Below are 22,890 nucleotides of genomic sequence, written 5' to 3'. Positions count from 1 at the left end.
ACTCGCATCACAGATCACAGGACTCGACCATTACATGTAATGTGCGTATGAGTACACCGCGCGATACAACGCAGAGATAGCTCACGCCTACGTGAACAAACCCATATCTAAACTTGCAGTCGCCGCGGCTTGTATCTTCGTATGCAGCATAAACTTCCAGCATCCGATGTCGACGTGGTCAATTGGGCCATGCGTCGTGCCTCGGGTCACCTGCTCGTGGCCGTCCGTTTTGCGACCATCCATAATGTAACGCTTCGGCTTAAGCTGCGGGGAACTGGACACCCAAGTGAGCACCGAAGACTCTAACGTCTTTACGCCGACTCGATGGCTACTGTACGAGTAATCGTGTCGGACTTGGTGCTCTCTGCGCTGTTGATCCTAGCACAAATGCACTGGCACGTAAGCTCCTCGTCACGGGATGTATCAGATGCCTTCTGCATACATAACGCCACGCACAACGCCAGTTGGGCTGGATCTTGCGACTCTGTCGCGTGGCAATTACTGCAATGGGTCCACTGTATCTGGATGTGCATTACGAACGTGCCGAGTTTGCACTTTGCACTTTGGGTGTGGCTGCACTCCACAATTCGCACCATGGCGACGACCCGCGTGCACGTCCGCGCCCTCAACGTCATGGCACCGACCAGCGACAAGCTCTCGGTCGGCAGCGAAGCTTTTACGATCTACGTGCTCGTCGTGGCGTGCCCCGAGACGCGCGCGTGGTGGATGCTGCAGAAGCGCTACTCGCAGTTTCGAGCGCTGCGAAGCGAACTCGCGGTCGCCCAGCGCGCCGTCAAGGCCAAAGTACCAGTCCTTGCCGCCGCCATTGCCCACGCACTCGACACACCGTTTCCTCGCAAGCACCTCATGCTGACAACCGACTGTTTGGTTGTCATCAACCAGCGCAAGCGCGGTCTGCAGCACTTTGCGGGTCATTTAGTCGCTCTTCGCGCCCTCTGCCTGCATTGGAAATCCCACGACGACGACGACAAGGTGCGCCAGCTCGTGCAAAAGACTGGTGCGCTGCTGACGGACTTTCTGCACGCACCACCGGTGGACGGCCCAGCCCCGACGGGCACTGACGCGCTCGACTGCTCCATTTGCTTGGAACAATCGAGTGGCGACGACGAGACGAAGACGCCGCAATTGGCGCTCGTGATGCCCTGTGGCCATGCCTTTCACGATGCGTGCCTGGTCAAGTGGTTCGAGACCGACTGCTCCTGCCCGCTCTGCCGCACGCGTGCCACGCACGGAACCGTTGCGTAGGGCGCGCCGCTATTTAATTAAATGCACATTGGTACTTGTCGTAACGAAGGCGGGTGCCGAGTGTTGCTTCCATCATCCTTTGAATGTCTCTCGTTGGTCGCGACCGTGCCTACAGTGTACTAGAATGCGCACCATACTAGATACACTGAACAATATCCTATTGCGTCGATACGACTAGTCACAATATGCGTCGCAAACATGTTGAGTATGATGATACACAGTGCGAGCCTTGCCCCTCAGGCCAACTAGCGCACAACCAAGCAAGACGATCTTTTCTGGCTAGCTCGCGTGTGATTGGTTGTCTCGTATCCGGATGACGTGGCAGGGTGCATGAGCCTCATTTTTGCCGTTTCGAGACCTCAAGCCATGGAATCATTGCCATCAGCAGCAATCGTCAGAACTAGCAAGCGTGGATGAGCCAACTATCCATGCGTTTGCGCGCCCGCTTCGTCCAGCGACCGATAGACGATACTAGTATAGCGTGGCGCGTGACTCCAGTGCACAAACGACGACGCGGGCGCGCCCAACAATGCCGATCGCACACGGCAGCAGCGACCAACGTCTTTATGGAAGCTCATCTCGTCCATGAAACATCTTCGGTATCCGAATATGATGCTGGCGCGGAATGGCGGCAACCCCGATTCTGTTTGACAGAATCGCTTCCAACCAACAACCGCGTGGAATGTGGCAGGTACAGTTGTAATAGCCCAACGTAGGTCATATAGCTGCGTCGAACCCGTGATCAAATCATTGAAGTACGCGGCCAAGACTTGATGCGTCCAATCGGTGCCACATACGCCGATTCTTCTCAGCGTACAAGCGGCCTTCTACTTCTCGCTCGCCAGTACGTCAACACCGACGGCGACTTCGAGCTTCTCGATCGGCTGCGAGCCAAGCATGCATAACTATCTTATAGAGACTGTAGCTGCATGAAGTATACAAGTATATTGAAAAATATCAAGAAGACTACCCTGCCGCAGTCGTTGCTCAATGCTCTTCTACCAGTACGACAGTCGCTACTACGCGGGGCCAAGCGCGACTTCGAGGCCGTCATACGCCATCTCGACATCGAGGTTGGCTTCGCGCAGCACATCCGCGCGGATCGAGCGATTGTGCACATCGTAGTCAAACTCGTGGCTCATGCCCACAAGGTACGTCTTCTTGGGCCGGAGCAGCTTGATGATCTCGATCGCCTGCGGCAGATTGAGGTGCGCGCCATGCACAGCTTGCAAGTAGATGGCGTCAATGACGAGCACGTCGATGGGCGCTGGGTTGGCGACAAGGTGCGCCCGCGTCGTGCTCGGGAGTTCGTGGAGGTCCGAGAGGTACACGAAGCGCGCGCCCACCTCTGCGCCAAACTCAAATCCGCTGCAAAGGTACCCTTTTCCGTGCATAACCGGCAGCGCCGTGAACGCGACGCCGGCGGCATCGAACGAGCCAAAGTCCTCGAAGACCTTCCAGTCGAGTTTGGCGGTCCAGCGGTACGAGCTCGCGTCGGCTTTTAACGGCGGTAGCATGAGGTAGTCAAACTTGGGCCCGACTTCCGCCTTGGTGCGCGGATGGCAGTGTACGTACATGGGCTCATTCGCCATCTTCTTGTCATCGCCTCCCTCGGCGCAGCGGGTGAACACTTGCAGCTCGCGGACGTCGTCCAGGCCCAAGCACGCGTCGGCATGGCCATGCGTGAGAACGATCGCGTCAAGAGACTTGATGTTTTTCGCCAGAAACACCTTGAGAACGCTGTCGCGGAACGTCTTGCCGCAGTCGATGAGCACGTTGCGCCCGCCATAGCGCACGAGGAGGCTCGGGTTGTTGCGCCGGTTCTTGGAGCTTGGCACCGCGTGGGCATGATGGCACACGGCGCAGTTCGTTCCGCTGAGGAGGCATTGCATCCACGGGATGCTTGACGACCCGCCCGTCCCGAGGAAGATGATTTCCATGTCACGTCGGTCGCAATATTGGCACGGTCGCGATGGCCGAAAATACGGGACTTGCGCAAAAGATCCATTATGATTGGCTGCGTAATGCGGAAATATACGGTCTTTTGACGATCTTTCGTCTATTTTCACCCAACAGTTCCGTGGTCCCCGGCGCCGTGCATTTCCTCTTGTGGGACCTTGCTCTCCGAGGTGACCGCATGCACGTACCTCGTACATCGGTGCGTACGGAACCGTAGCAAGCAACGCCTTATGCGCTTGTACGGCCCTTGGCAGCGCAGATTCCACTTTCAACAGCGTTTTTTTATCCATAGTCCAGTTGTCTGAACCCGATATCTTTGGACCTGACGAAAGAACCGACGCAGCAAAATGCCTGTTGCCGCAGGCAAAGCGCGGCTCAGCCACGTACAAGGCAGCGAGAAACATGCAGTTCGCCAACCTTCCGATGTGCGCTGACAGCGTTGAGCGCACCAATATGGATCTCCTCCGCATCATTTCCACAGAGCTTGTTCCAATATGAAGAGAGCTTTTCAAAGTATTCAAGTCTCACTGTATAACTCTTATCGCAGCTATCTAACCTTGGTGGCTACCGATCGGTGCTCAGCATCCGCCCTTGCTCTCAACGCGGCGCGAACTGGGCGAGGTCCTAAGACCTCGTTCGACACATCCGGATAACCCGCCGGATGATGTGACGTGGCAGTTTGTAGCGCCAGATTTCGAGTGCGGCAACAATGGCAACGGACCCCGGCGACTGCAGTTGCGCGACTCGAGCCCAAGTGGTCGACCTAGAGAAGGATCATCTGTGACCTACTGCGAGCATCCAACGTGCATTTGAAAATGCAACCCACCACGCGCATCGAAGCGTGGGGTGGATTATCCGGATTTGTATCCGGATTGCCAAAGCTCGGTGTTGGCAGTTGTGGATCATGAGCTCCGAGGCTGCGCTCCTAAAGGACGTGACACGGGCGCTCGCGCAGCTACGCGACGTCGCTGGCGCCGAGCACATGGACAAGGATGCGATCGAAGGTAGCGTTTCGGTGCTCTTCCGGCGGACGTCGGCGTGCGTGGCGGCGTCGCGGTCGGCGGCCGAGCTCTGCTGCAGCGCGCTCTTCCAGCAGGCGTCGACCTCGGACGACGCCGACGACGACACGAGCCTTCTCGCACTCTTAAACGACACGAAGCAGTCGACGCAGGCGTTCTACTACGTTCTCGACTACCTCGCCACGTTTCTCAAGAAGTTTCATCTGGACGTTCGCGCAGCGATCGGGCCGTACTTGGCGCCCCTCGTGACGACGTGCCGGGTCCTCTTGACTTGCACGCTGCCCTCCAAGACACGCTGTGCTGCATCGGACCTCGCCAAGTACATCATCAAGCACTACCCGGGCAGCGTTCGCCCTGCCGAGTGCCAGCTTCACGCGTTGACGTCGCTCCTCTTGGCCGAGCTCAGCGCGACCAAGTGCACGCAGTCGGCCAAAGGCGCCTTTCTCGAGCTTCTTGGTGCGCTCTTGGCGCAGTTTGCCAGCGACATGCAGACGTACGTGCCGACGTTGCGTCACTGGATCGAAGCCGCGCTCGAGAAGCAATTTACGAGCTCGTCTCCCGGTAGTTTGCCAGTCTCTTGGTCTGGTTGATTCAATCCGTGCTAGAAATGACGCTTCTCAGCGGTAGCTTTGTGTGCCTGAACCAGATTTTGCGCATCGATCCCGTCATGACTGTGCACCAGCGCGACCAGCTCTTCACGTTGGCCTTCCACTGGCGTGTTCGCATCGGTATATCTTGGCATGTAGGTACATTCAGCGGACGCTGGCGACGACGATGGCGGGGTCCCTCACACGCCTGACGTTTGTCAAGTCGTGCCTCACGCTGCTCCGGTTCCACGCCTCGAGCTTTGAGGCCAATTTGGCCGCCGATCCGTTCGAGCTCTACACTGCGCTGCGGTATTGCTGCGCCCATAGCAACAAGACGGTATGCTGTCTTCTTGTTTCAACGAGAGAAGTGACCAAGCACGTCAGATCCGCAAGCCCGGCTACGACGCTCTGCCCAACGTGCTGGAGACGGTCGCTCGGGCCCTTGGCGACACGACGACGACGCCCGAGCCGCTGCGAAAGCGGCACTTTCAGCGCTTTCTCAAGGATTTTCTCTCGGGCTTGAACGACGCAACGAGCTTGGACGCACCGTGCTTGGCGCTGACCGGGCTCACAGCCTTTGCGCCGATTCTGCATCTCTTTGTCGACGAAAGTGCCCAGCGCAAGATTCACAATCGGCTCCTCAAGTACGGCGAAGACGTCCTTGCACTGCGGGACTCGGTCGGCTCCAAGTGGCTGCTCTTGTGCCAATACACGCTCTGCTTTGGCCGGTTTGCGACCGAGGTGGTGTCGAGGTTGCCCGATGTACAGTCGTGTCATACATTCCGTAGACCGGTACGCCGGACGTCACGGTCGCGTCGTTTGCGACCGACTTGGGCTGTCGCGTGCTGGACCTCTACCCGCACGCGGCCGTGTATACCAAATTCCGCGCCGAACTCGCGCTGCTCTCGCTCTTTGCCGGGTTTCCTCAAAGTGTCTCGGCGGTGGTCCGCCACGGCATGCTCCTCGTGGTCTCGAATCAAGTCGTCGTCACCGAGACCGTACACTATTTGCATGGTCGCATTGCAGACACATTGTCTATGTGTATGTAGACGCTGTTGTACCACCCGGAGACAGGCGCGCCGGACACGCGGCTGCTGTTTGTGTACGAAAACCTCTGGAAGAACGTCGCCAAAAAGAACAACCACGTCTTGGACGCGGCGATGCTGGAGCTCTTGTCGCTTCTGCAGCACTTGGACGTGCGCTATGAGACGTCGGCAACCGAGGACGACCCCAACAGCGAGACCTCGTACCAGGTTTGTCTTCTTAGTTGCAAAAAGAGCTGAAGGGTTGGGTGCATGTAGCCGATCGTGCCGCGCGACCACACGATCTTACTCAACTTGACCGAGTTTGCCGAGAGATGGCTTGCGGGGCCGCGTGCGGTCGCGTTTGCGTCCTGGGTGCCACTCTATTTGCAGTGGATCGTCGAGGTGGCCGGGGTGTCGCCGCTCGTGTCGGCCGTCTACCGGCTCGGGCGCCTCTGCGGCCTTGCAATCACGGCCCTTGGCTCGAATACCGAGTCCCTTGTGGGGGTCCGTGACGTCTACAGTCGCTTCATTGCGGACCTTGTGGTCGCGCTCGAGCACTACCAGGACGAGCTCCTCCTCTCAGCGTGCCTCTGCGTACTCGCGACACCGATCGCGTGGGCCGACACAGCGCAGATCGTACTCGCGCTGCAGAAAGCGCTCGTGCTCGGGCTGCAGCACGCACCAGCGTCTGCGATAGCCATGGAGGTGCTCGAAACGTGGCAGGCGTCGCGGCGCCTTGAGGACGCGTACCCGGTGCTGCTGCCGCTTCTCGGGCCGTACTTGGAAGCCAATGGGCTGCCGCTGCAGCGCCGGCTCCTCCGCTGGCTTGGCTCGCTCGGTGGCCATGCGCGCTTTGTGCTGCCGACAACATCATCCGCGGCAACCCCGCTGCTGTCGCCCTTGGAGCTCACGCTTGGCGTGTCGGCACGGCAGCTGCGCGTCTCGCTCTCCAAGCTACTTTCGCCGCTCATCGATCTCGCTTTGCACGCGATGGACCGTCCGACCAAAGCCGCGGCCGCCGAAGCCCTCCACGCCATTGCGCTTCTCCTTTGCGGTAAGACGGCGACCTTGCCGCACGCCAAGAGCCAGAGCAGCGAGAAGACGATCTTTTTCTGTCATTGGCAGCTGCTCTTGCCCGTGGTCGTTTTGCTCGCCACGGACGCCGACAGCGTCATCCGGGCGCTCTTCCACACGCTCCTCTTTCAGCTCGTGCGCTGGTTCAGCGGCGTCGCTGAGCTCTACCCGTTTGAAGTGCAGTCATTTTTGGACGCGCTCTTCCGGGCGCTCACCGATGTCGATGGCGGCAGCCGTGACGTGGCCGCCCACGCGATTGCAAGCTTCCTCAAGTACGCAGCCAAGCAACCGGCGACGTCGCTCGTCTCGGCGAGCGCGCTTTTCGACCAGCTTTTTGCGCTCTGCGACCACCCCGGCGTGACCCACCGACTTGGCGCCGCGCTCGCAGTCGAGCATTTGTACCGTGACTTTCGCGAAGATGAATTGCTTGTGCAGACGTTTGCCTTGCCGTGGACCAAGCACTTGCTGCTCGCGCTCAAGCGCCAAGACAACGGCCTCGACGGTATGCACGTGACGACGACGCGTCTCTTGCGTGCGATCGACCACTTGGAAAAGATTGTCGTGCGCTGCAGCACGATGCTGACGGCGCCGCGTCACGGCGACGCCGAGTGCGCGAGTTTGTCGCAGTTTGTGACGTGGCTCTTTACACAGAGTGCAAGTCCGCAAGCGGCTTTCCGGAACTGCTGCCAGCGCCTCTTTATGGTGCTCGCGCGCGCCGATGGCCGTGGCGGCAGCTGCCGCGCGTGGCTGCAGCAGTACCTGGAGACGCACGCTATGCACAGCGTCGTTGATGCGGTTGTTGCACCGACCGAGCTCATTGCTGCGTCGGATTCCGATGGTTGGTGCGACACGCTGGCGGCGTCGACCGAGGCCGTTGCGTGGCTGGCGGCACCGACGCTCAACAACCAAAGCCTCTTGCCAGATGCTGCGTGGGCAGCTCCAACCAAGAAGCGACACGCGGAAGGCGAATCCAGTGTCGAGCAGCCAACGCGTCTCTGGGCGGCCGTCAAGCGGTTCGTCGACGATTCTGGCGTCACGGGGTCGCCGGCCGCGCGGTCCCGCGCGTGGCGTGGCCTCTGTCGCCTTCTCTTGGTGATTCTCGAGCACAAGGCCGTCGTACCAACGCTCGCGGCGCAGTGGGATTGCACCAACTTGAGTGCGCGCGTCATGCAAATGCTCGTCCTGTCGCGCCTTGACCCTGCGGCCGTCCAAATGGAGCCGCTCTCCCGTGACGCCGAGACCGTGTGGACGGCGCTTTGCGCCGCGTTCTTGCGCGACCTGGCGTCGTCGATCGCCTTCCGGTCGGTGCTGAATCGGCTCCTCCATCAAAACGAGACGTATGCCCGAAGTCGCGTCGTGTCCATGGCCCCGTCGCTGGCCAACGGCGTCTGCGCGCTATACCAGCAGGTAGTATACCTTTCTCTGCCTATACCAATCATTGGTCTCTAGCTGCACGCGCTGCGGTACTGGAGCGGGCTTGATGACGAAGCGTCTGCCATCGCGACCGAGCTCGGTGACACCGCGCTCACGTACTTTCTTCAGAGCCAACAGGAGCGGTCGCCCATCACGGACCACGTCGCTTTGCACGTCCTCGAGGTATGTCGGCGTGACGTGTGCGCTGGAGCTATCATCATCGGTTGTAGACGGCTGTCGTTTTTGGGTGGGATCTTCCGGGGCACCTCTTGTGCGAGACCACGCAGCCTGTCTCGGCGCTGTCGCTTCCGCGCTTGCAGCACCTTGTCGTTGGCCACGCGCCGCTCTGGCTATCGCTCACGCAGCGCACCCTGGTGCATGTGCAGCGTTATCTGCTGTTCGTACCGCTGCTCGAGATGTTATTGGCGGCCCGCCCGCCGACGAAAGCGGAATGTGCTGCGTTGGCGCCGACTGTCGGGCCGTTGGCTGCAGCGTGCTTTGCAGCGTCCGATGCGACACTGCTCGGCGTTCTTGCGACGCTTCTCGCACGTCTGAACGGCAAGGTCCAAGACGCAAACGTGGACCTGGCTGCCCGCGTGCACGCTTCGCTGACATCGCATGCGACACCCGCCCCGTTCAAACTAGCGGTGCTGCACCTCGTCCCGGCCCTCGCGCGCCACGATAGCGCGACAGCGACCACGATGGCCGACGCGCTGCACCACCTCGTGGTCCACGACCTCCCGCTCGTTTCGAGCGACGTGACCAAAGGCACGCTGGCGTACGACACGTACTCGGCCCTCTTTGCTGCCGTCTTGTCGGCGTTCCGTCAGAGCCACCGCTTGGCGCTGCTCTCGCCGCTGTATCCGAGTTTGAAGGAAGGCAAGTCGCACGCGCTGTATGCGGATCTGCACGACGCCTTGGCCGATTTTGTCGCCTCAATCCCGCTTGACGATGTCAGCGCGGTTAGCATGGACACGTTACAGATGCTCTTTGACGTGACCGTCGACGAGAGTGTGCGCTGGCAAGTGTTTTTGAGCGTGGCGCGGCCGCTCCTGCGTCGGCTACCAGCCCCGGAGGCGTTCTTTGCGCGCACATTTCAAGGAGCGAGCGTCGTCGCGACCCTCATGCGGTCGCTCGACCGCCCCGAGACGTTGCTTCAGCGTCTGGCGCTTGGCCTTCTCGAGTGTTTGTACGACGTGGTGCCCCCCGAGCGCATTCGGTCGAGTGTGAACGCAGCGTTTTTACCACCAAGCACGAGTGGCAAGGGCAACGAGCTCACGATGCGGCTGTGCAAGACGGCGTCGACCAAGATTGGGCTGCCCGAGGTCGCGATCGCGGCGTACCGCTGTCTTCTCATGACGGTGCGCAAGACACAAACACAGGAGAAGTTCTACACGCAGCTGCTCTTCCCCGACACGATGTGGAGTACGATCCTCGCCGGTGCGTCGTTTGAGCTCATGACCGAGACAAGCTGGACGACCAAGAGACAGACGCCCAAGCCGACGACGCTGCAACTCGGGGGCGTGACGCTCTCGAGCCAGTTTCTGGAAGGCAGCAGCTTGAGTCAGACCCCCGAGGTGCCACATGTGACAACGGACGTACCGATGGATGCCGATCTGGACCTCGAACTCGATGTGGTCAACGCACATCCGTGCATGAAGCCGCTCGTGCAGACGCTCGTGACGATCGAGACGCTGTTTCAAGGCACGTGGTCGTCGTCCGTGGCGCCCCCCTGGATGGAGAAGCTCCGCACGCAGCTTCAATTTTCCGATGCGCTGCCCGTTCGGACGTTTGTGCTCAAGCTCGTGCTCAATCGCCCGCGCCTCTTTGCGCCGTACGCTGCGTCGTGGCTCAGTCCGATGACCAACGCGGTGATCGCACTCCCGCAGACCGATCAGTTTCACTACCTCTTGCGCGACGTGTGCCATCTGCTGCTCACCCCCGTGGCCGACGACATGGCACTGGGGCTCTGGACGAGTGCGGCGCGGGCGCATGCCTCCGACATGTCGCCGTTCGTGAACCACTTGGTGCGTGTGAGCGTGCATGCCTCTGCGTGGATTCTGCGCGACAACTTGTACTTGGTCGAGACCGCGCTGCGGACGTGGACCTGCTACACGATCGATATCCATTCGATTCTGGCGTACTTGACGGACGAAGGTGTTGGCGAGACCAAGGCGATGGCGGCCAAGCACACGACGGGCCTGCACCTGACCGCAATGCTCGTGTCGATTGGGTTTTTAGAGGCGGCGCCCAACGTGCACTACCAGGCGGTAGTGCGAAGTGGCCAGCTGTCGCTCGAAGCCGCGCTTCTGACGCGTATTTCGGGGGCCCACAAGGCGACACCGGCGCTCGCCGCCGACGTGGCCGGTCGCCTGCTCCACGCACTGCCGTCGATCGACATGGAAGAGAAGCTCCAGCACCTGCTGGTGCAGTTTTTTCAGAACGACGACAAGCCGAACCGGTGTCTCACGGTCCTCAAGCAGCTCTCGGCGCACGTGCCGTCGCTCGTGCTGGACCAAGCGTGGATGCACCGGCTCCAGTCGATGTTGCCCCGCGTCTGGTCGATCGACGCACTGGCCTGCGACACGCTCGACATTCTTCTGCATGCGCTACAGAGCTCGAAACTCCAAGCCACGGATGTGTTTTTGCTGCTTCGGCCGTCGCTGCCCAAGGTGCTGCGGCACCGGTCGCCGCTCGTGACGCAGCGCGCGCTGGCCTTTCTCATCGGTCTCTGGCCCGACTTGCCGGACGAGAGTCGGTCGGTGGTCGTGCACAGCGCCGATGCAAGTGTGCTGCTCATGCACTTTGACGACGATTTGACGCGGCGCCAATGGTTGGAGTTTCTCATGTCGTCGGGCTACAGCCACGTCCAGAGCGTCCAGTCGATCCTCCTGCGCGGGCTCACGGACGCCAACGAATCCATTCGGTCGGCGTGCGTCGGGTTTTGGGCGGCGCAACTGCCCTCTGGCCCCGACCGCTTGCTCGCACTGGCGTCGGCCACCTATCAGAGCGGCGACAACTGGGTGCGCTACGTCCCGACGCTGTGGCTGTATGATGTCGAGAACGGGTCGACCAAGCTCTTTGACGCGCCCTTGAGTGCGTCCTGCGTGTTTGAGCCCATGAGCATTGACACGGCGTGGGCCGCACGCACCCAAGGGAGCTTGACGCCACTCTTCTCGCAGGATGCGCTCACGCTGCAAAGCCAGCCGGTCTTGGAGCAGCAAGCACGCATGGTCAAGGCGACGCAAGATCGAGCGTGGTCCCAGACGCAGTCGCAGCAGTACGTGCCGTCCACTGGTACATTCCTACTCGGGTTGTATCGAGACGAGGTCGCTTATGCGTTGGCACGTAGCGTACGCGGTGGCCCATAGCAGCAAGGCCGTGACGAAGCGCTTCTCGGCGGCAGCACGCGCCTCGTCCGACTCGGCGCTCTCGAGCTCGGTCAAGGACAAGCTCTTCTTTACGCTCCACGCGAGCCGCACCAAGCAGTTTGCCTCGGCACAGAAGCGCGCGGAAGCCCACCAAGGGGCGCACGTCCCGCTGTACCGAAGCTACCGCGCGGGCGAGCTGCCAGACATTGAAATTGCGCGGAATGACGTCCTTGGACCGCTGCTCGCGGTCGCGCAGCTCCACGCCAAGACGGCGACCCTGCTTTTGTGTGCTCTTTTGACGGCGTTTCTCGAGCACGTGCCGGGACCGTACGTCACCGACTTGGCGACGCATTTGACGCGCCTTTTGGCGGCCTCGCCCGACAAGGCGGTCCTCGTCGCAAGCGTCCAAGAGTGTCTCTTGACACTGGTGACGGCTGGCGGCATCGATCCCACGATCGTTGGGGCCGCCAGCGTCGCCTCTCTCAACGTTGTGACAGGCCAGCTTCTCTTGGAAGAGCTTGTGCTGCAGTCGCCGACGCCGTCGGCGTGGACAGAGCTCCAGCACGTGCTCCAAGTGGTCGAGAACGAGCCGCTGCGCATGGCCGTTGCGTCGGCGCTCAACGCGCAGCTGCCTGAGGCCACGAAGGCACTCGAGGCCCAACTAAAAGGCGACGTTCTCGGTGCGATCAAGCTCTACGGGGCGGCCGAAGCCAAACTCCAAGCCAATGTCGCGTCGTGCTCGCCGAAGGAGCGACAACGCTGGGCGACGGAGCGCATCAGCTGCATCGCGCAACTCAACAAGTGGGACGCTCTGGCGTCCGAACTGGCCGTTGACGATGTGTGGTCGCTGCCCGAGCCTTTCCGCGGACAGCAAGTGCGTCATCTCGTCATGGCATATGGTGCGACAGACCAAGTGGAGACGCTACTGACGCACATGACGCCCGACCGCCTCTCGGACGTTGCGCGAACATGTCCGGAGCTCTTTGGCTTTGTGCAGCTCCAGGGCCCACGGCCGCAGGACGCAATCGCGACCGTCGAGCACTTTTTCGCAGAGTGCGTCGCGCAGTGGACGAGTTTGCCGGCGTGCTATCGCCTGCGCCAGCTGCAGCGACTGCCGCTTGTCGTGCATCTCGAGTCGCTTCTGCGCGTGCATGCGGCGACAGACGTTGCTCCGTGCATGCAGCAGTGGGTGAGCGTGACGCCGCTTCAAGACGACGCGCTCTCGGTGTGGTCGGCCCACTACTGGAGCCGCACGCTCGGGTACGAGCGGCTGACCGCCTTGGGCGGTGAGTGGGGCGGCCTTCCCGACTTGAATCATACCATTGCGACCCTCCGTGTGCAGGTAAACTGCCAAGGCGAGGACGAGAAACACGATGTGCGTGTAGGACATGCTCATGTACGCGCACGCAGCGGTCTCGAGCAACGTGCTTGCGCTCGCGTCGCGCCTCCTCAGCGACTACCGGCAAACGTGCACGAGTGCGCAGCTGCCCAAGCTGAGCGTCTACATGGTCCAGGTGTACGTCGCGCAGGTCTCCAAGCTCGCCACGCGCACGCTGCAGAGCTCGCTCGTGCTGCCACCGAATGCCCGCGCAAAAGGGCTCAGTCAAGTCGCGCAGTACTACGTCTCGATGCTGCGGCTGTTTGAAAACGACGAAGTCGCTGCGCTCCTGCCGACCATGCCACAGGATGTGCAGCGGGACGTCCGAGGTCTGCATGTGCACGCCCTCGCGTCGGCGTCGAGCTTTCACCAGCAACATGGCGATGCCGCCCTCGGTCGACAGTGTGCACTGGACGCTCTCGAGCGGTTTGACGCTGACCAGCTGCCCGGCGCGCTCTCGTCCATGCACGGGCCGTTCCTGTCGTTTCTGGACAAGTGGGTCGAGCATGCCCCTACGGACGGACGCCTCAGTCGGTCGTTTGTCACGAGTGTGCTTCACGGTATGACGATGGCTGACGAGATGAGTGCCAAGTACCTTCCCCGCGTCCTCGACCTCGTCCAAGCCCGAGACGAGTTGCTGCCGCTCGTCGCCGAGAGGATGGCGCACGTGCCGATGTGGACGTGTCTCCACTGGTCGGCGCAGATCATTGCCCTCTTGCAGCCCAACGCGACACCATTTGACGACTTTATTCGCAGCCTCCTCGAAAAGGTATTCCATGGTCGCAGGCTTCAACGCGACTAACTAGCTAGTATGTAGTTGGCGACCGAGTACCCGCGTGCGCTCTACTATGACTTTTGCCTCACCTCCGAGTCGATGGTGTTGGGTCCCCGCTTCGATACGCTCCGCGCGCTGCTCCAAAATGCGGCCATGGACCAGTTTGTTGCGGCGCTGAACGGGTACGCACTTCGTCGATCGTCTGTGTCGTAGCGAGGTGTGTAGGTTGCACCACCCCGAGATTCGGTTCAAGGAAGGGATTCGGCAGCTGCTGGACGCGATCGAGACGCGCCCAGCGGCGGAGGTCGCGGCGCTTGCAAAAGCGCTAGCGGCCAACGTGTTGGACGGCAACGGCGACGTCCTCGGGCACTCGAACATCGGCGCGTACAACCGGTCGTGGGCCAAGACGCACCGCAAGAGCGTCGAGAATTTCTTGGCCAAACCCACAAAAGCATCGCTGACGCAAGCGCGGGCGTGGATCACGAGCGTCTTTCAAGTCGTGCCCGGCAAGTACGGCATTGACCGCCAGTGGAAGGCCAAAGTCGCCGACTTTTCCGAGTGGCTCAGCCGACTGGACCCGACCAAGACGCGCATTGAGCTCCCGGGCCAGTACACGTCGCGTAGGCTGTGTCATTGCCCTTGGACGATGAAGTATGATGGAGTATGGTGTAGGCTGGGCCAAGCCCGAGCCGACGGCGCATGCCACCATCTTGAGCTGCGCGCCGCAGCTGCTCGTGCTCGCGTCCAAGCAGCTGCCCAAGCGCATCACGTTCCACGCGAGCAACGGCGCCTCGTACCAGTTTCTCGTCAAGGTCGCCCGACGATGCTTGCTTTGGCTAACCGCTAATAGGGAGGCGAAGACTTGCGGCTGGACCAGCGCATTGAGCAGCTGTTTGAGGTCATGAGCACCATCTTGCAGTCGCACCCGTCGTGCCAGCGCCGACACGACCTGGCGATTCGAACCTACAAGGTACCACCGCCATGACGATGCAGCATTTCTAAGTTGCGCCAGGTGGTGCCCATGACGACGCGGATCGGGCTCGTCGAGTGGCTCAGCAACACGACTACGCTCAAGTCGGTCCTCGAAGACGAGATGCAGTTGGCGTCAACCGCGAAGCGCTCCGCCAGCTTCCACCTCCTCAGTTCTCCGTCGGGCGAAAAGTACGAGGCGTTTTGGACCAAGCAGCAGAAGAGCAAGCTCTCGTACGGCCAAAAGATTGGGGCTGCGTCCCAAGACGACGTCGTGCCGGCCTTTGAAGCCGCGCAAGCGCTTCTGCCGCCGAGTCTCTTTCGCCGGCGACTGCTTCGCATGGCATCGTCGCCCGATGCATTCTTCACGCTGCGCAGCACGTTTCAATCGACGCTTGCGGCCTTCAACGGAGCTTCGTACATCCTCGGGATCGGTGACCGGCATCTCGACAACTTTTTGCTCGACACGACCACTGGAAGCGTGATTGGCATTGACTTTGGCATTAGCTTTGGCGCCGGTGCGAGCTTGCTGCCCGTGCCCGAGCTCGTGCCGTTCCGCTTCACGCGTCAAATGGAGGGCGTGAGCGCGCCGTACGACGGCCGCCACCTCTTGCAGATGGACCTCGCGGTCGTGCTCGAAGCGCTGCGGGACAACCAGTCGCATATCGACAGCGTCATGAACGTGTTTTTGCACGAGCCGCTTCTCGAGTGGCAAGCGATGCCAAAGAAAACCAAGACGCAAAAGAAGGAGCGCAAGGCGGCACCGCGGGAGGAGTCGCTCGAGGTCAATGTCGCCGCGACCAAGATGCGACTGGCCCGCGACAAGCTGCTGGGGAAGCCACCCCGCGCAATCGTCGCCAACGAAGTCCGGCTCAACGTGCACGTGGCGCCGGTGCTGGCTGCGTTTGAAAAGCTCTTGGCGTGCGAGAACGACGACGCGCTCTTGTCGCCGCTCGACCAGGCGCAGGCGCTCATCGAGCTCGCGACCGACCCCAATATCCTCGGCCGCACCTTCCACGGCTGGAGTCCGTGGGCGTAGATCGTCCGACGTCGTAAGAAGACCAATGCACTGTGTATGGTCGCCGTTGGTCATCGCCGCACTACGTCGATTCGCTGGTTACAGCAGGAGACGATCTTGTCGAAATTCGAATGATGCGCCATCGTGGATTGGTGGATCTAAAAAATGATTCGCCAATGGGATGCGGCGGATTTGGCAACCCCCAGCCGTCACGACGAACGTTGACCTCGTTGGTCCTCTTTGTGATGCACTTCTGGACTAGCCTTTGCCGCGCGGTATGCGGTATGCTAGGATGACTACTTACAGTGCTCTTACTTATGACGTTTAATGGAGGCTGCCGCGACAGAGCGGGCACGAGTGATCTTTTGCAAGCCACGGTAGGACGCAGTCGCAGTGGAAGACATGGCCGCACGGCAGCGTGACCGGGGCCGCGAGGCCGACGCCGTCCATGTCGAGCTCGCTCAAGCAAATGGAGCAGTCGCCGTCGTCAAGAAAGGACGGACGCCACGACGCCGAGAGCGACGACGCGCGCGGTTCTTGCTGCAGCAAGAGCAGCAGCGCCGTCGCCTTCTTGCGTTGCTCGTCCTTTTGGAGCGGCGGTATCTCTAAAAAGGCGTCGAGGAGCTCGAGCAGCTCGGTGCAGCGACTTTGCACGGCCAAATTAGCGTTCGACTCGAAGACGACCGTATGTAAATACAAGGACGTGCGCACCTCGAGACACGCGTAGAGGAAGAGCTTGAGCTTGTGCTTGCGCTCGCCGACGATGCGCTTGGCGTCAAAGAGGCTCTTTTTCGGAAAGTCGATCGCAAGCAGCGGCGCCACGTGGATAGCCACGTTGGGTGGCACGCGCTCCATGGCCCTGAGCAGCGTCGCCTTGAAGCGGTGGCACTCCGAGTACCGGCGGTCAATCGCCCAGCGCGCGGTCGGTGACGCGACGATCGTGTACGTGTAGTTGGTGTAGGCCGACCCGCCGCGCAGCCGGACGCGCGACGCATGCGCCGTGAGCGCAACATGCTTGAGCGTCTCGTGCTCGAGGTCGCGGAGCCGGCCAAACCAGCCGTGGCGCGGGTCCCGGGCCATCGTCATCTTCGTTGCAGTTGCCAGGCAGTAGATGGTCAACTGCCGCGGATCTTGCTATAAATATGCACGAGCCAAACATCTTGGGTTTCGTATGCGTCCGGATCAGATGGCCGAGTCCTGGGAAACCGCTCGAGGCAACTGCGCTTGGCACCGCGCCGCTCCCCGCTTCTGCCGTCTGGAGCAGAGAAGACCAGCACGATACCCTATTCAAGTCGATCGCTCTCGTCTGCGCTCGGCTCGCCCCAAGCTCATGGCGATGGTTCATCGGCGTCGGTCGGACGGTTGCTAGTTGAAGTTGGGCTACAGAACATGAACGGAAGAAGCCATAGCTACTCTCATGGCAAAGCAACCTGCCACCACCCACACGGACTCGACTAGGAGCTCCACGGTGGCATGTGTAAGATCATTTGTCCTTTGTTGATCGAGCCTATTCTACGCGCCTACGAAGGCTCTTGGTCCTCTTTCGACCGAGACAGGATGGGTGTCGATGGTGCAACGTAGATATCGTTAACGCTCCTCCATGTAGCTACCACCGCTGTGTTGTGCCACGCGCCAAAGAACAAAAGGCGGTTGACAAAGCCTCTCGAAGCTTCTCGTGCTTGAAGTTGCACCGCAGCCACCGGTCTGCATGAAACGGCATGAGCTTGAGCTCAGCATGGCGAGTACTTGCGACCCGAGATCGCTTACTCTGTGACAGCAAGCTGTGTGACCTGTATTGTCCGTCACGTGACCGCGACTGCTCGCTTTCGAAGCGTATCAGCGTGGCACCAGACCCGACTTGGGACCACTGCTTCACGTGCGCTCGCGTGATGGGAGTGGGCTCAGCCGAGACGGTACACCGCGTATGTGACGGCTGCAGGGCGACGTTGACGTCGCATCTCAAAGGACTTTGCCATCATGCATGAGCTAGTCAAGCAGAGGTTGACACGCAACGGTTTCATGTGGTGGGCAAAGTGCGGTCGGCTCGGTCAAGTGCGTTTGCCCAAAAACTGGACATGGCAGACAGGCCCGACGACGGCGCGGACGAGCTCGAGGCCGCGCTGATGGACATGGACCAGAACGAGGTCGCGTACCTCGGCGCGCCACTTGTGCACGTGACGCTCCGGACTCTGCGGCAGCGCGAAGAGACCAAGTTTGTGCTCCAGTACCGCGAGTCGCACGAGATGCGGCAAGATGTCATTGCCGTCGTGCGCGACGCCGCCGACACGCGCCGCCGCGGCCGCCTCGGAGACCGCAGCAGCAACATCTTTGGAGGTCTCTTTACGTCGCTGGCGCGCGTCGAGAAGAACCCGTACGCCCAGCACGCGGACGAGATGTTCTTGGAGCTCATATCGGCACCGTCGACGCCGCCACGCCCGACGACACCGCCCCGCGCCCGATGGTCCGATGCCGTCCCCAAGACGACCAAGGTGCTCCAGCATTTTCAGCAGCTCTTCCAGACGCTGCCAGGTCAGCGCGCCGCGAGTCTCTTGGTCAAGCCCGTCCAGCACTCGCTCTGCAGTGTGCTCTTTGAGTTTGCCGAGATCTTCCACGCCTTGTACGGGACTGTGAGTTCACGCGACGACGCTGCGCACGCCGCACTTGACGTGCGCGAGTTTGGTAGCGTATTGCTGCAAGTGCTGAGCTTCAAGTACCCGCCGCTCCAGCACGATGCGGCGCTTTTGGATGTCGCGACCGAGAGTGTCGAGGACGCGATGTTCCTGCACTTGCAGCCAACTCTCCACAACGTCTTTGCACAGGTCTACCGCACGGACGACAGTGCGTGGAGTGCCAAGCTCGCGCACTTGAGAGCAGCGCCAATCGACACATACGACATGCCGGATCGGTTCCAAGCCCCTTTGTACGACGACGCGATCGAGGTGCTGTCTGCGCTCGGGAATGCGCGAACGCCAAGTGCCAAGGTTCGCTGCGTCGCGGCGACGTGCAGTAGCATTGACCGCTGCATCAAACACTATTTTGCATCCGACCCGAGCATGGCATTGGATCAGCTCAACATGTACGCTACGGGTCCTCGACTGTGTACACTAATATCGGTTTGTAGCTCGGCCGACGACTTGCCCTCGGTGCTGGCGTATGTGGTGGCGCAGGCTGTCGCGACGCACGGCCATCTCGCGTCGTACGTTGCCCTCATGGACGCCTTCTTGCCTCCGCGACTAGAAGCTGGCGAAGAAGGCTATAGCCTCGCCATGCTCCACGCCGCCTTGACACACCTCGAGAGCATCGAGGATTGACTATCTCTGGACATCCCAATGCGATAGTTTAGCAATGTATTTGTGGCTCCTAGCGGTGATACATGGTCACGACGGATTCGGAACCAAGAAATTAGTCTACCTCGGGGATGCGAGTCGCCCACCTCTGGGCACCACAATAATCCCTACTACCAGTAGACAAACAGGTTGCATATTGAACGAGTACGCCCACACTTATGTAAATCAAGAAGTGTTGAGATACGATCGATCGCTGGAAAGACCGACGAGCGCAAAATGCTTGATCCGAAGTATTAGTATTTGACCTTAGCTCTAGGACGCTTTGCAGCGTCTGGACCTGGCTTCTGACGGGTCGGCGCTGGAGTAGGGATATGCGATCTGGGAGGCGAACGACACACATCCGCGTGAGCGATGACGATTCAGTTTTCTGAATGATGGTGCTCCCAATCGAAATACAATGGCGTTGGCGACAAGTCTATACAACGAGCAAGATGTCATTGACAATTGTGTAAAATAATATCGGCGGCGCTGTTGCTTACACCTATAGATGTCTTTGATTGGCCAAAAAGCACCCTCTGTCGATCAACGATTGGCTGAATTTGGCGTTGGGAAGATCGTAGACGTTGAGCAATTTTTTGGTTCGTGGCGACAATTTATTTTATTTTATTCGCCGGATTTAGCCACCATTTCTCGCTCGACGCTCCCGACCGAGGCCAGCGGCCGGACCATGACGACGATCTTCGACGGCTACGACGAGGAGTACAAGAGCCTTGCGCAGTCCATCTCGGTCAAGATCAGCGAGATCTCTTCCTACGAAGATGCGCCCGGTACGCCATGGCTAGCGGTCGTTTGCTCATGCGACCGTAGACAAGAAGCGGACCGCGATCACGCACGTGGGCGACTTGATCACGCAGGCCACGCAGCTCGTACGCTCGCGCGCGACCATTCCGAGGCTCATGCAAGTTGCATAGATCCAGCAAATGGACCTTGAAGTGCGCAGCCTCGACGCGGCGACGAAGCGCGAGCTCTCCAAGAAGGTCGACCAGTACAAGAAGAGCCTCAAGTCGCTCTCGGACGATCTCAAGCGCATTCGCGAAAAGGAGGAAGAAAACGGGCTCTTTGGCTCGGCTGAAGCCCGAGCACGCATGCAAGGCGCCACGCAAAAGTACGTACACGTCCTGCCACGTGGCAGCGCATCACGCAGCCATTTCTAGGCTCAAACAGACTGGCGACCGCATCTCAGCAGCGCACCAAACGGTGCTCGAGACCGAGGAAACCGGTATCCGCGGGATTATCAGTCGGCATACGCTCATGAACCATCCTCCTACGTAGCCATTGGCATCCAGGAAGAGCTCAGCCGGAACCGAGAAAAGATCGAGTCGACGCACAACAAGGTCAAGTCGGTCAACGACATGGCGCGCGCAGGTGGCCGCATCCTCAACCGCATGTCGGCGCGCGACAAGCGCCAGAAGCTCATCCTGTACGGCGTCATGGGCTTCATGATCCTCGCGATCCTCATTGTACTCTTCTCGACGATCTTTGGTCGACGTCGCTAGCTGCAATCGTCGACGTCGAGGATCCCTCTACAGAGTATCAAGCAGTGTTTTTTATTTTAAACGGCAAAGCGCTCGTTTTGCTCGTGCGAGTAGCGCAGGACGTTTTCCTCGTGGCGGGGCACCGGGTTCGAGTGGCGGAGGTCCACGCGGCGCACTTGCTTCGTCTGGACTTGGCGCGAGATGGCGGCGTAGCCTTCCCGACGCGTCTTGAGTGAGTGCGCGACGACCGCAACCATCGACAAGAGACAGGCCGCGACGATGAGCACATGCAGAAAGAGCTGACCGAATGGCACCGCTGGCGACTCGGACGCGTCTTGGACCGGTAGGAAATCTGGTAGCGGGCGCAATTCTGGCTTGCCGCCTTGGACGCCAGAATCTACAACCAAAATCGTTTCTTTAAGGACTCTTATTGTTAGCATGGTGTCGCACCAAACACTTGGAGACTGTCGACAAGCGTCCAGCGCTGGGTCGCGTTGGCCTGGGACAGCAGGAGTTGGTACTTGGCCACTTGATCAAAATCAAAGTCGCAGACATGGCTACGCATATGCTGCATGAGCCACATAGGATAGAGTTTGCGATCGTACGCATTCGAGGGCGGCGTCGCTTTCTTGTCGTCATGGTTGGACGGCGTAAGGCACGGGGCGACTTGCACTTGCAGCTCCAAGAGGTGGCTCTCGTAAGCGCCGGCCACGGGCTTGTCGACAGCCGACACGATGAGCATTGGCATGACTGGTGACGCCGTGTTGATCATGTGGTTGAGTTGGTCGACGCCGTAGCGAGTGGCGTCTGCTAGCCACGCGCAGCTCGCCGGGGTCGAGGCCAAGAGCTGGCCCGTGCACGGCGAGAGGTCGGTGGCGTGCGTGGCTGCCGCGAAGGCGACGACCGCCGGGCCGCCAAGGAGGCTGGTGGCGGAGACAGCAATGGGCGCGAGCGCCAGACTGATGGCGACGCGCATGCTGCTGGCAGAACGAGATGTGCCAAAGCTTCCGCCAGATCTTTCGAGGTCGAGTGTTCGAAACGGTGCCGATTGGCTCTGTATCCGGATAAGAAATCTTGAATAGTGTGTCTATATATTGCAAATTACATTTTTCAAATAGTGTTTACATATTGGCGAGCAACCGACAAGCTCTAAAGCCGCGCAGCAGGGATCAAAGCACATCGTCGACACTAATCAAGACTACGACAGCATGTAGTCGACACGTCGGCAGCGGGCGATCATACAATCGAGCTGGTCTCGATTGCCGTAGTATCCCATCTCATACTATTCATTGTCAGTGGCGACGGAAACAGTGTATGCTGGGACATGAATGTCCGGATACTCTGGACAAGCTTGTGTGTGTTTTACGTGTGAAACTCGTTTGCACCAAGGTTGACCGATGCTGACCACCAAGCGGCTGCAGTGCTGCACGTGCTAGAGAGCGCACACCAGTCGCTGCAACGAATAGCACACCAAACGCCCAAGCGACTAGCAATATTCTAGCGCGACGGCGGTCCAAGCTGGTGAAAAATGCGAGGCGCTTTGTTATTTTCACGTGCAAATATATGTGTCGCACGTGGTATTCACGACCCGTGAAAAAGGTGGGTAAGACACACAATCTTGTTGGAGCGTCGGTCATGGCCAGCACGACCAAGCCGTCGCCGCTCCGGCGCGAGGCCGAAGACCGCGTCCGCCTCCGGCGCGAGGAGCTCAAGAAGCTCTGCGTCGTGCAGGACGTCAAGAACCACGTGTCGCTCGCCAAGTACTTTCAGCGCGCCCACGTCATGTACCGCCAGTGCCAGCTCTACGCCATCCAGCGCGACTACGACCACGCGTACGCCGACGCGTTGCGCTCTACACGCTCTCATGCTTCTCGACCCTATGTAGGTACATCTACCTCTGGCTCATGGTCCTGTACGTTGCGCCATGCGCCTACTTGCATCGCGTCATGCGCCGTCTGTCGTAGGCTCTTCCAGTACCGTATCCCGCAGCATCGCGAGTACCATCAGACCAAGTACGCGGCCGAGAAGGCCCGATTGAACGACGTAGCGCATTGACATTGACGCACGAAGGCTCATCGACCGCTGCGTGTAGAAGTGCAAGCAGGCGATGCAACTCCTCGACCAGATCCTCGATGGCATGCTCCAAGAGGAGCTCGACCAGCTGCAACAGACCCACGAAGACGAGTACTTTATCCTCCAGCACGAAGAAGCACA

General features: G+C 60.1%; 8 protein-coding genes across 9 annotated transcripts; 5 read left to right on the top strand and 3 right to left on the bottom strand.

The window, feature by feature from the left end:
• Positions 1 to 570: 570 nt before the first annotated feature.
• Positions 571 to 1,338, top strand: SDRG_16331 (hypothetical protein). The gene has a single exon (XM_008622536.1). It carries the CDS (start codon positions 595 to 597, stop codon positions 1,264 to 1,266), a length of 672 nt encoding a protein of 223 aa, XP_008620758.1. The 5' UTR covers positions 571 to 594; the 3' UTR covers positions 1,267 to 1,338.
• Positions 1,339 to 2,190: 852 nt separating this feature from the next.
• SDRG_16330 (hypothetical protein) lies at positions 2,191 to 3,247 on the bottom strand. The gene has a single exon (XM_008622535.1). The coding sequence runs from the start codon at positions 3,204 to 3,206 to the stop codon at positions 2,286 to 2,288; it is 921 nt and encodes a 306-aa protein (XP_008620757.1). The 5' UTR covers positions 3,207 to 3,247; the 3' UTR covers positions 2,191 to 2,285.
• Positions 3,248 to 4,121: 874 nt separating this feature from the next.
• On the top strand, positions 4,122 to 15,944 carry SDRG_16329. 2 transcript variants are annotated; one of them, XM_008622534.1, is made up of 16 exons: positions 4,122 to 4,805; positions 4,850 to 4,943; positions 4,991 to 5,168; positions 5,216 to 5,572; positions 5,620 to 5,829; positions 5,881 to 6,084; positions 6,133 to 8,337; positions 8,380 to 8,526; positions 8,574 to 11,640; positions 11,696 to 13,056; positions 13,100 to 13,861; positions 13,910 to 14,049; positions 14,093 to 14,487; positions 14,540 to 14,679; positions 14,718 to 14,837; positions 14,880 to 15,944. In XM_008622534.1, exons 1-16 carry the CDS (start codon positions 4,130 to 4,132, stop codon positions 15,873 to 15,875), a joined length of 11,052 nt encoding a protein of 3,683 aa, XP_008620756.1. In that variant the 5' UTR covers positions 4,122 to 4,129; the 3' UTR covers positions 15,876 to 15,944. The 2 variants fall into 2 exon arrangements, with proteins under 2 accessions (XP_008620756.1, XP_008620755.1); XM_008622533.1 differs by having other exon boundaries at positions 4,122 to 4,943.
• Positions 15,945 to 16,064: 120 nt separating this feature from the next.
• Positions 16,065 to 16,989, bottom strand: SDRG_16328 (hypothetical protein). The gene has a single exon (XM_008622532.1). It carries the CDS (start codon positions 16,938 to 16,940, stop codon positions 16,179 to 16,181), a length of 762 nt encoding a protein of 253 aa, XP_008620754.1. The 5' UTR covers positions 16,941 to 16,989; the 3' UTR covers positions 16,065 to 16,178.
• Positions 16,990 to 17,835: 846 nt separating this feature from the next.
• SDRG_16327 (hypothetical protein) lies at positions 17,836 to 19,384 on the top strand. Its single transcript, XM_008622531.1, has 2 exons — positions 17,836 to 18,930; positions 18,976 to 19,384. The coding sequence occupies exons 1-2, from the start codon at positions 17,930 to 17,932 to the stop codon at positions 19,163 to 19,165; spliced, it is 1,191 nt and encodes a 396-aa protein (XP_008620753.1). The 5' UTR covers positions 17,836 to 17,929; the 3' UTR covers positions 19,166 to 19,384.
• A 484-nt stretch (positions 19,385 to 19,868) lies between these two features.
• Positions 19,869 to 20,697, top strand: SDRG_16326 (hypothetical protein; the record flags this gene model as incomplete). The annotated part of the gene is made up of 5 exons (XM_008622530.1): positions 19,869 to 19,968; positions 20,009 to 20,067; positions 20,113 to 20,306; positions 20,356 to 20,420; positions 20,474 to 20,697. The coding sequence occupies 5 exons, from the start codon at positions 19,869 to 19,871 to the stop codon at positions 20,695 to 20,697; spliced, it is 642 nt and encodes a 213-aa protein (XP_008620752.1).
• A 26-nt stretch (positions 20,698 to 20,723) lies between these two features.
• On the bottom strand, positions 20,724 to 21,705 carry SDRG_16325 (hypothetical protein). The gene is made up of 3 exons (XM_008622529.1): positions 21,282 to 21,705; positions 21,127 to 21,233; positions 20,724 to 21,073 (listed from the first exon to the last, which is right to left on the bottom strand). The coding sequence occupies exons 1-3, from the start codon at positions 21,650 to 21,652 to the stop codon at positions 20,754 to 20,756; spliced, it is 798 nt and encodes a 265-aa protein (XP_008620751.1). The 5' UTR covers positions 21,653 to 21,705; the 3' UTR covers positions 20,724 to 20,753.
• A 572-nt stretch (positions 21,706 to 22,277) lies between these two features.
• Positions 22,278 to 22,731, top strand: SDRG_16324 (hypothetical protein; the record flags this gene model as incomplete). The annotated part of the gene is made up of 3 exons (XM_008622528.1): positions 22,278 to 22,508; positions 22,562 to 22,588; positions 22,641 to 22,731. Exons 1-3 carry the CDS (start codon positions 22,312 to 22,314, stop codon positions 22,729 to 22,731), a joined length of 315 nt encoding a protein of 104 aa, XP_008620750.1. The 5' UTR covers positions 22,278 to 22,311.
• Between the last annotated feature and the right edge of the window lie 159 nt (positions 22,732 to 22,890).

The sequence above is a fragment of the Saprolegnia diclina genome (genome assembly GCF_000281045.1).
Source record: "Saprolegnia diclina VS20 unplaced genomic scaffold supercont1.123, whole genome shotgun sequence".
NCBI classification, from domain to species: domain Eukaryota; phylum Oomycota; class Saprolegniomycetes; order Saprolegniales; family Saprolegniaceae; genus Saprolegnia; species Saprolegnia diclina.
Note: the sequence above shows the minus strand (reverse complement) of the source record. Positions and strands in the feature narration are given on the sequence as shown.

Excerpts from the sequence above, each read along its gene's own strand:
- SDRG_16331 (XM_008622536.1), top strand. The coding sequence starts at position 595 with ATGGCGACGACCCGCGTGCACGTCCGCGCCCTCAACGTCATGGCACCG.
- SDRG_16330 (XM_008622535.1), bottom strand. The coding sequence starts at position 3,206 with ATGGAAATCATCTTCCTCGGGACGGGCGGGTCGTCAAGCATCCCGTGG.
- SDRG_16329 (XM_008622534.1), top strand. The coding sequence starts at position 4,130 with ATGAGCTCCGAGGCTGCGCTCCTAAAGGACGTGACACGGGCGCTCGCG. Across the intron at positions 13,057-13,099 it reads TTGCGACCCTCCGTGTGCAG|GACATGCTCATGTACGCGCA; the intron begins GTAAACTGCCAA and ends ATGTGCGTGTAG. Across the intron at positions 14,050-14,092 it reads TTTGTTGCGGCGCTGAACGG|GTTGCACCACCCCGAGATTC; the intron begins GTACGCACTTCG and ends CGAGGTGTGTAG.
- SDRG_16328 (XM_008622532.1), bottom strand. The coding sequence starts at position 16,940 with ATGACGATGGCCCGGGACCCGCGCCACGGCTGGTTTGGCCGGCTCCGC.
- SDRG_16327 (XM_008622531.1), top strand. The coding sequence starts at position 17,930 with ATGGCAGACAGGCCCGACGACGGCGCGGACGAGCTCGAGGCCGCGCTG. Across the intron at positions 18,931-18,975 it reads GCATTGGATCAGCTCAACAT|CTCGGCCGACGACTTGCCCT; the intron begins GTACGCTACGGG and ends ATCGGTTTGTAG.
- SDRG_16325 (XM_008622529.1), bottom strand. The coding sequence starts at position 21,652 with ATGCGCGTCGCCATCAGTCTGGCGCTCGCGCCCATTGCTGTCTCCGCC. Across the intron at positions 21,234-21,281 it reads GCGACGCCGCCCTCGAATGC|CCATGTCTGCGACTTTGATT; the intron begins GTACGATCGCAA and ends GCATATGCGTAG. Across the intron at positions 21,074-21,126 it reads CGACAGTCTCCAAGTGTTTG|ATTCTGGCGTCCAAGGCGGC; the intron begins GTGCGACACCAT and ends TTTTGGTTGTAG.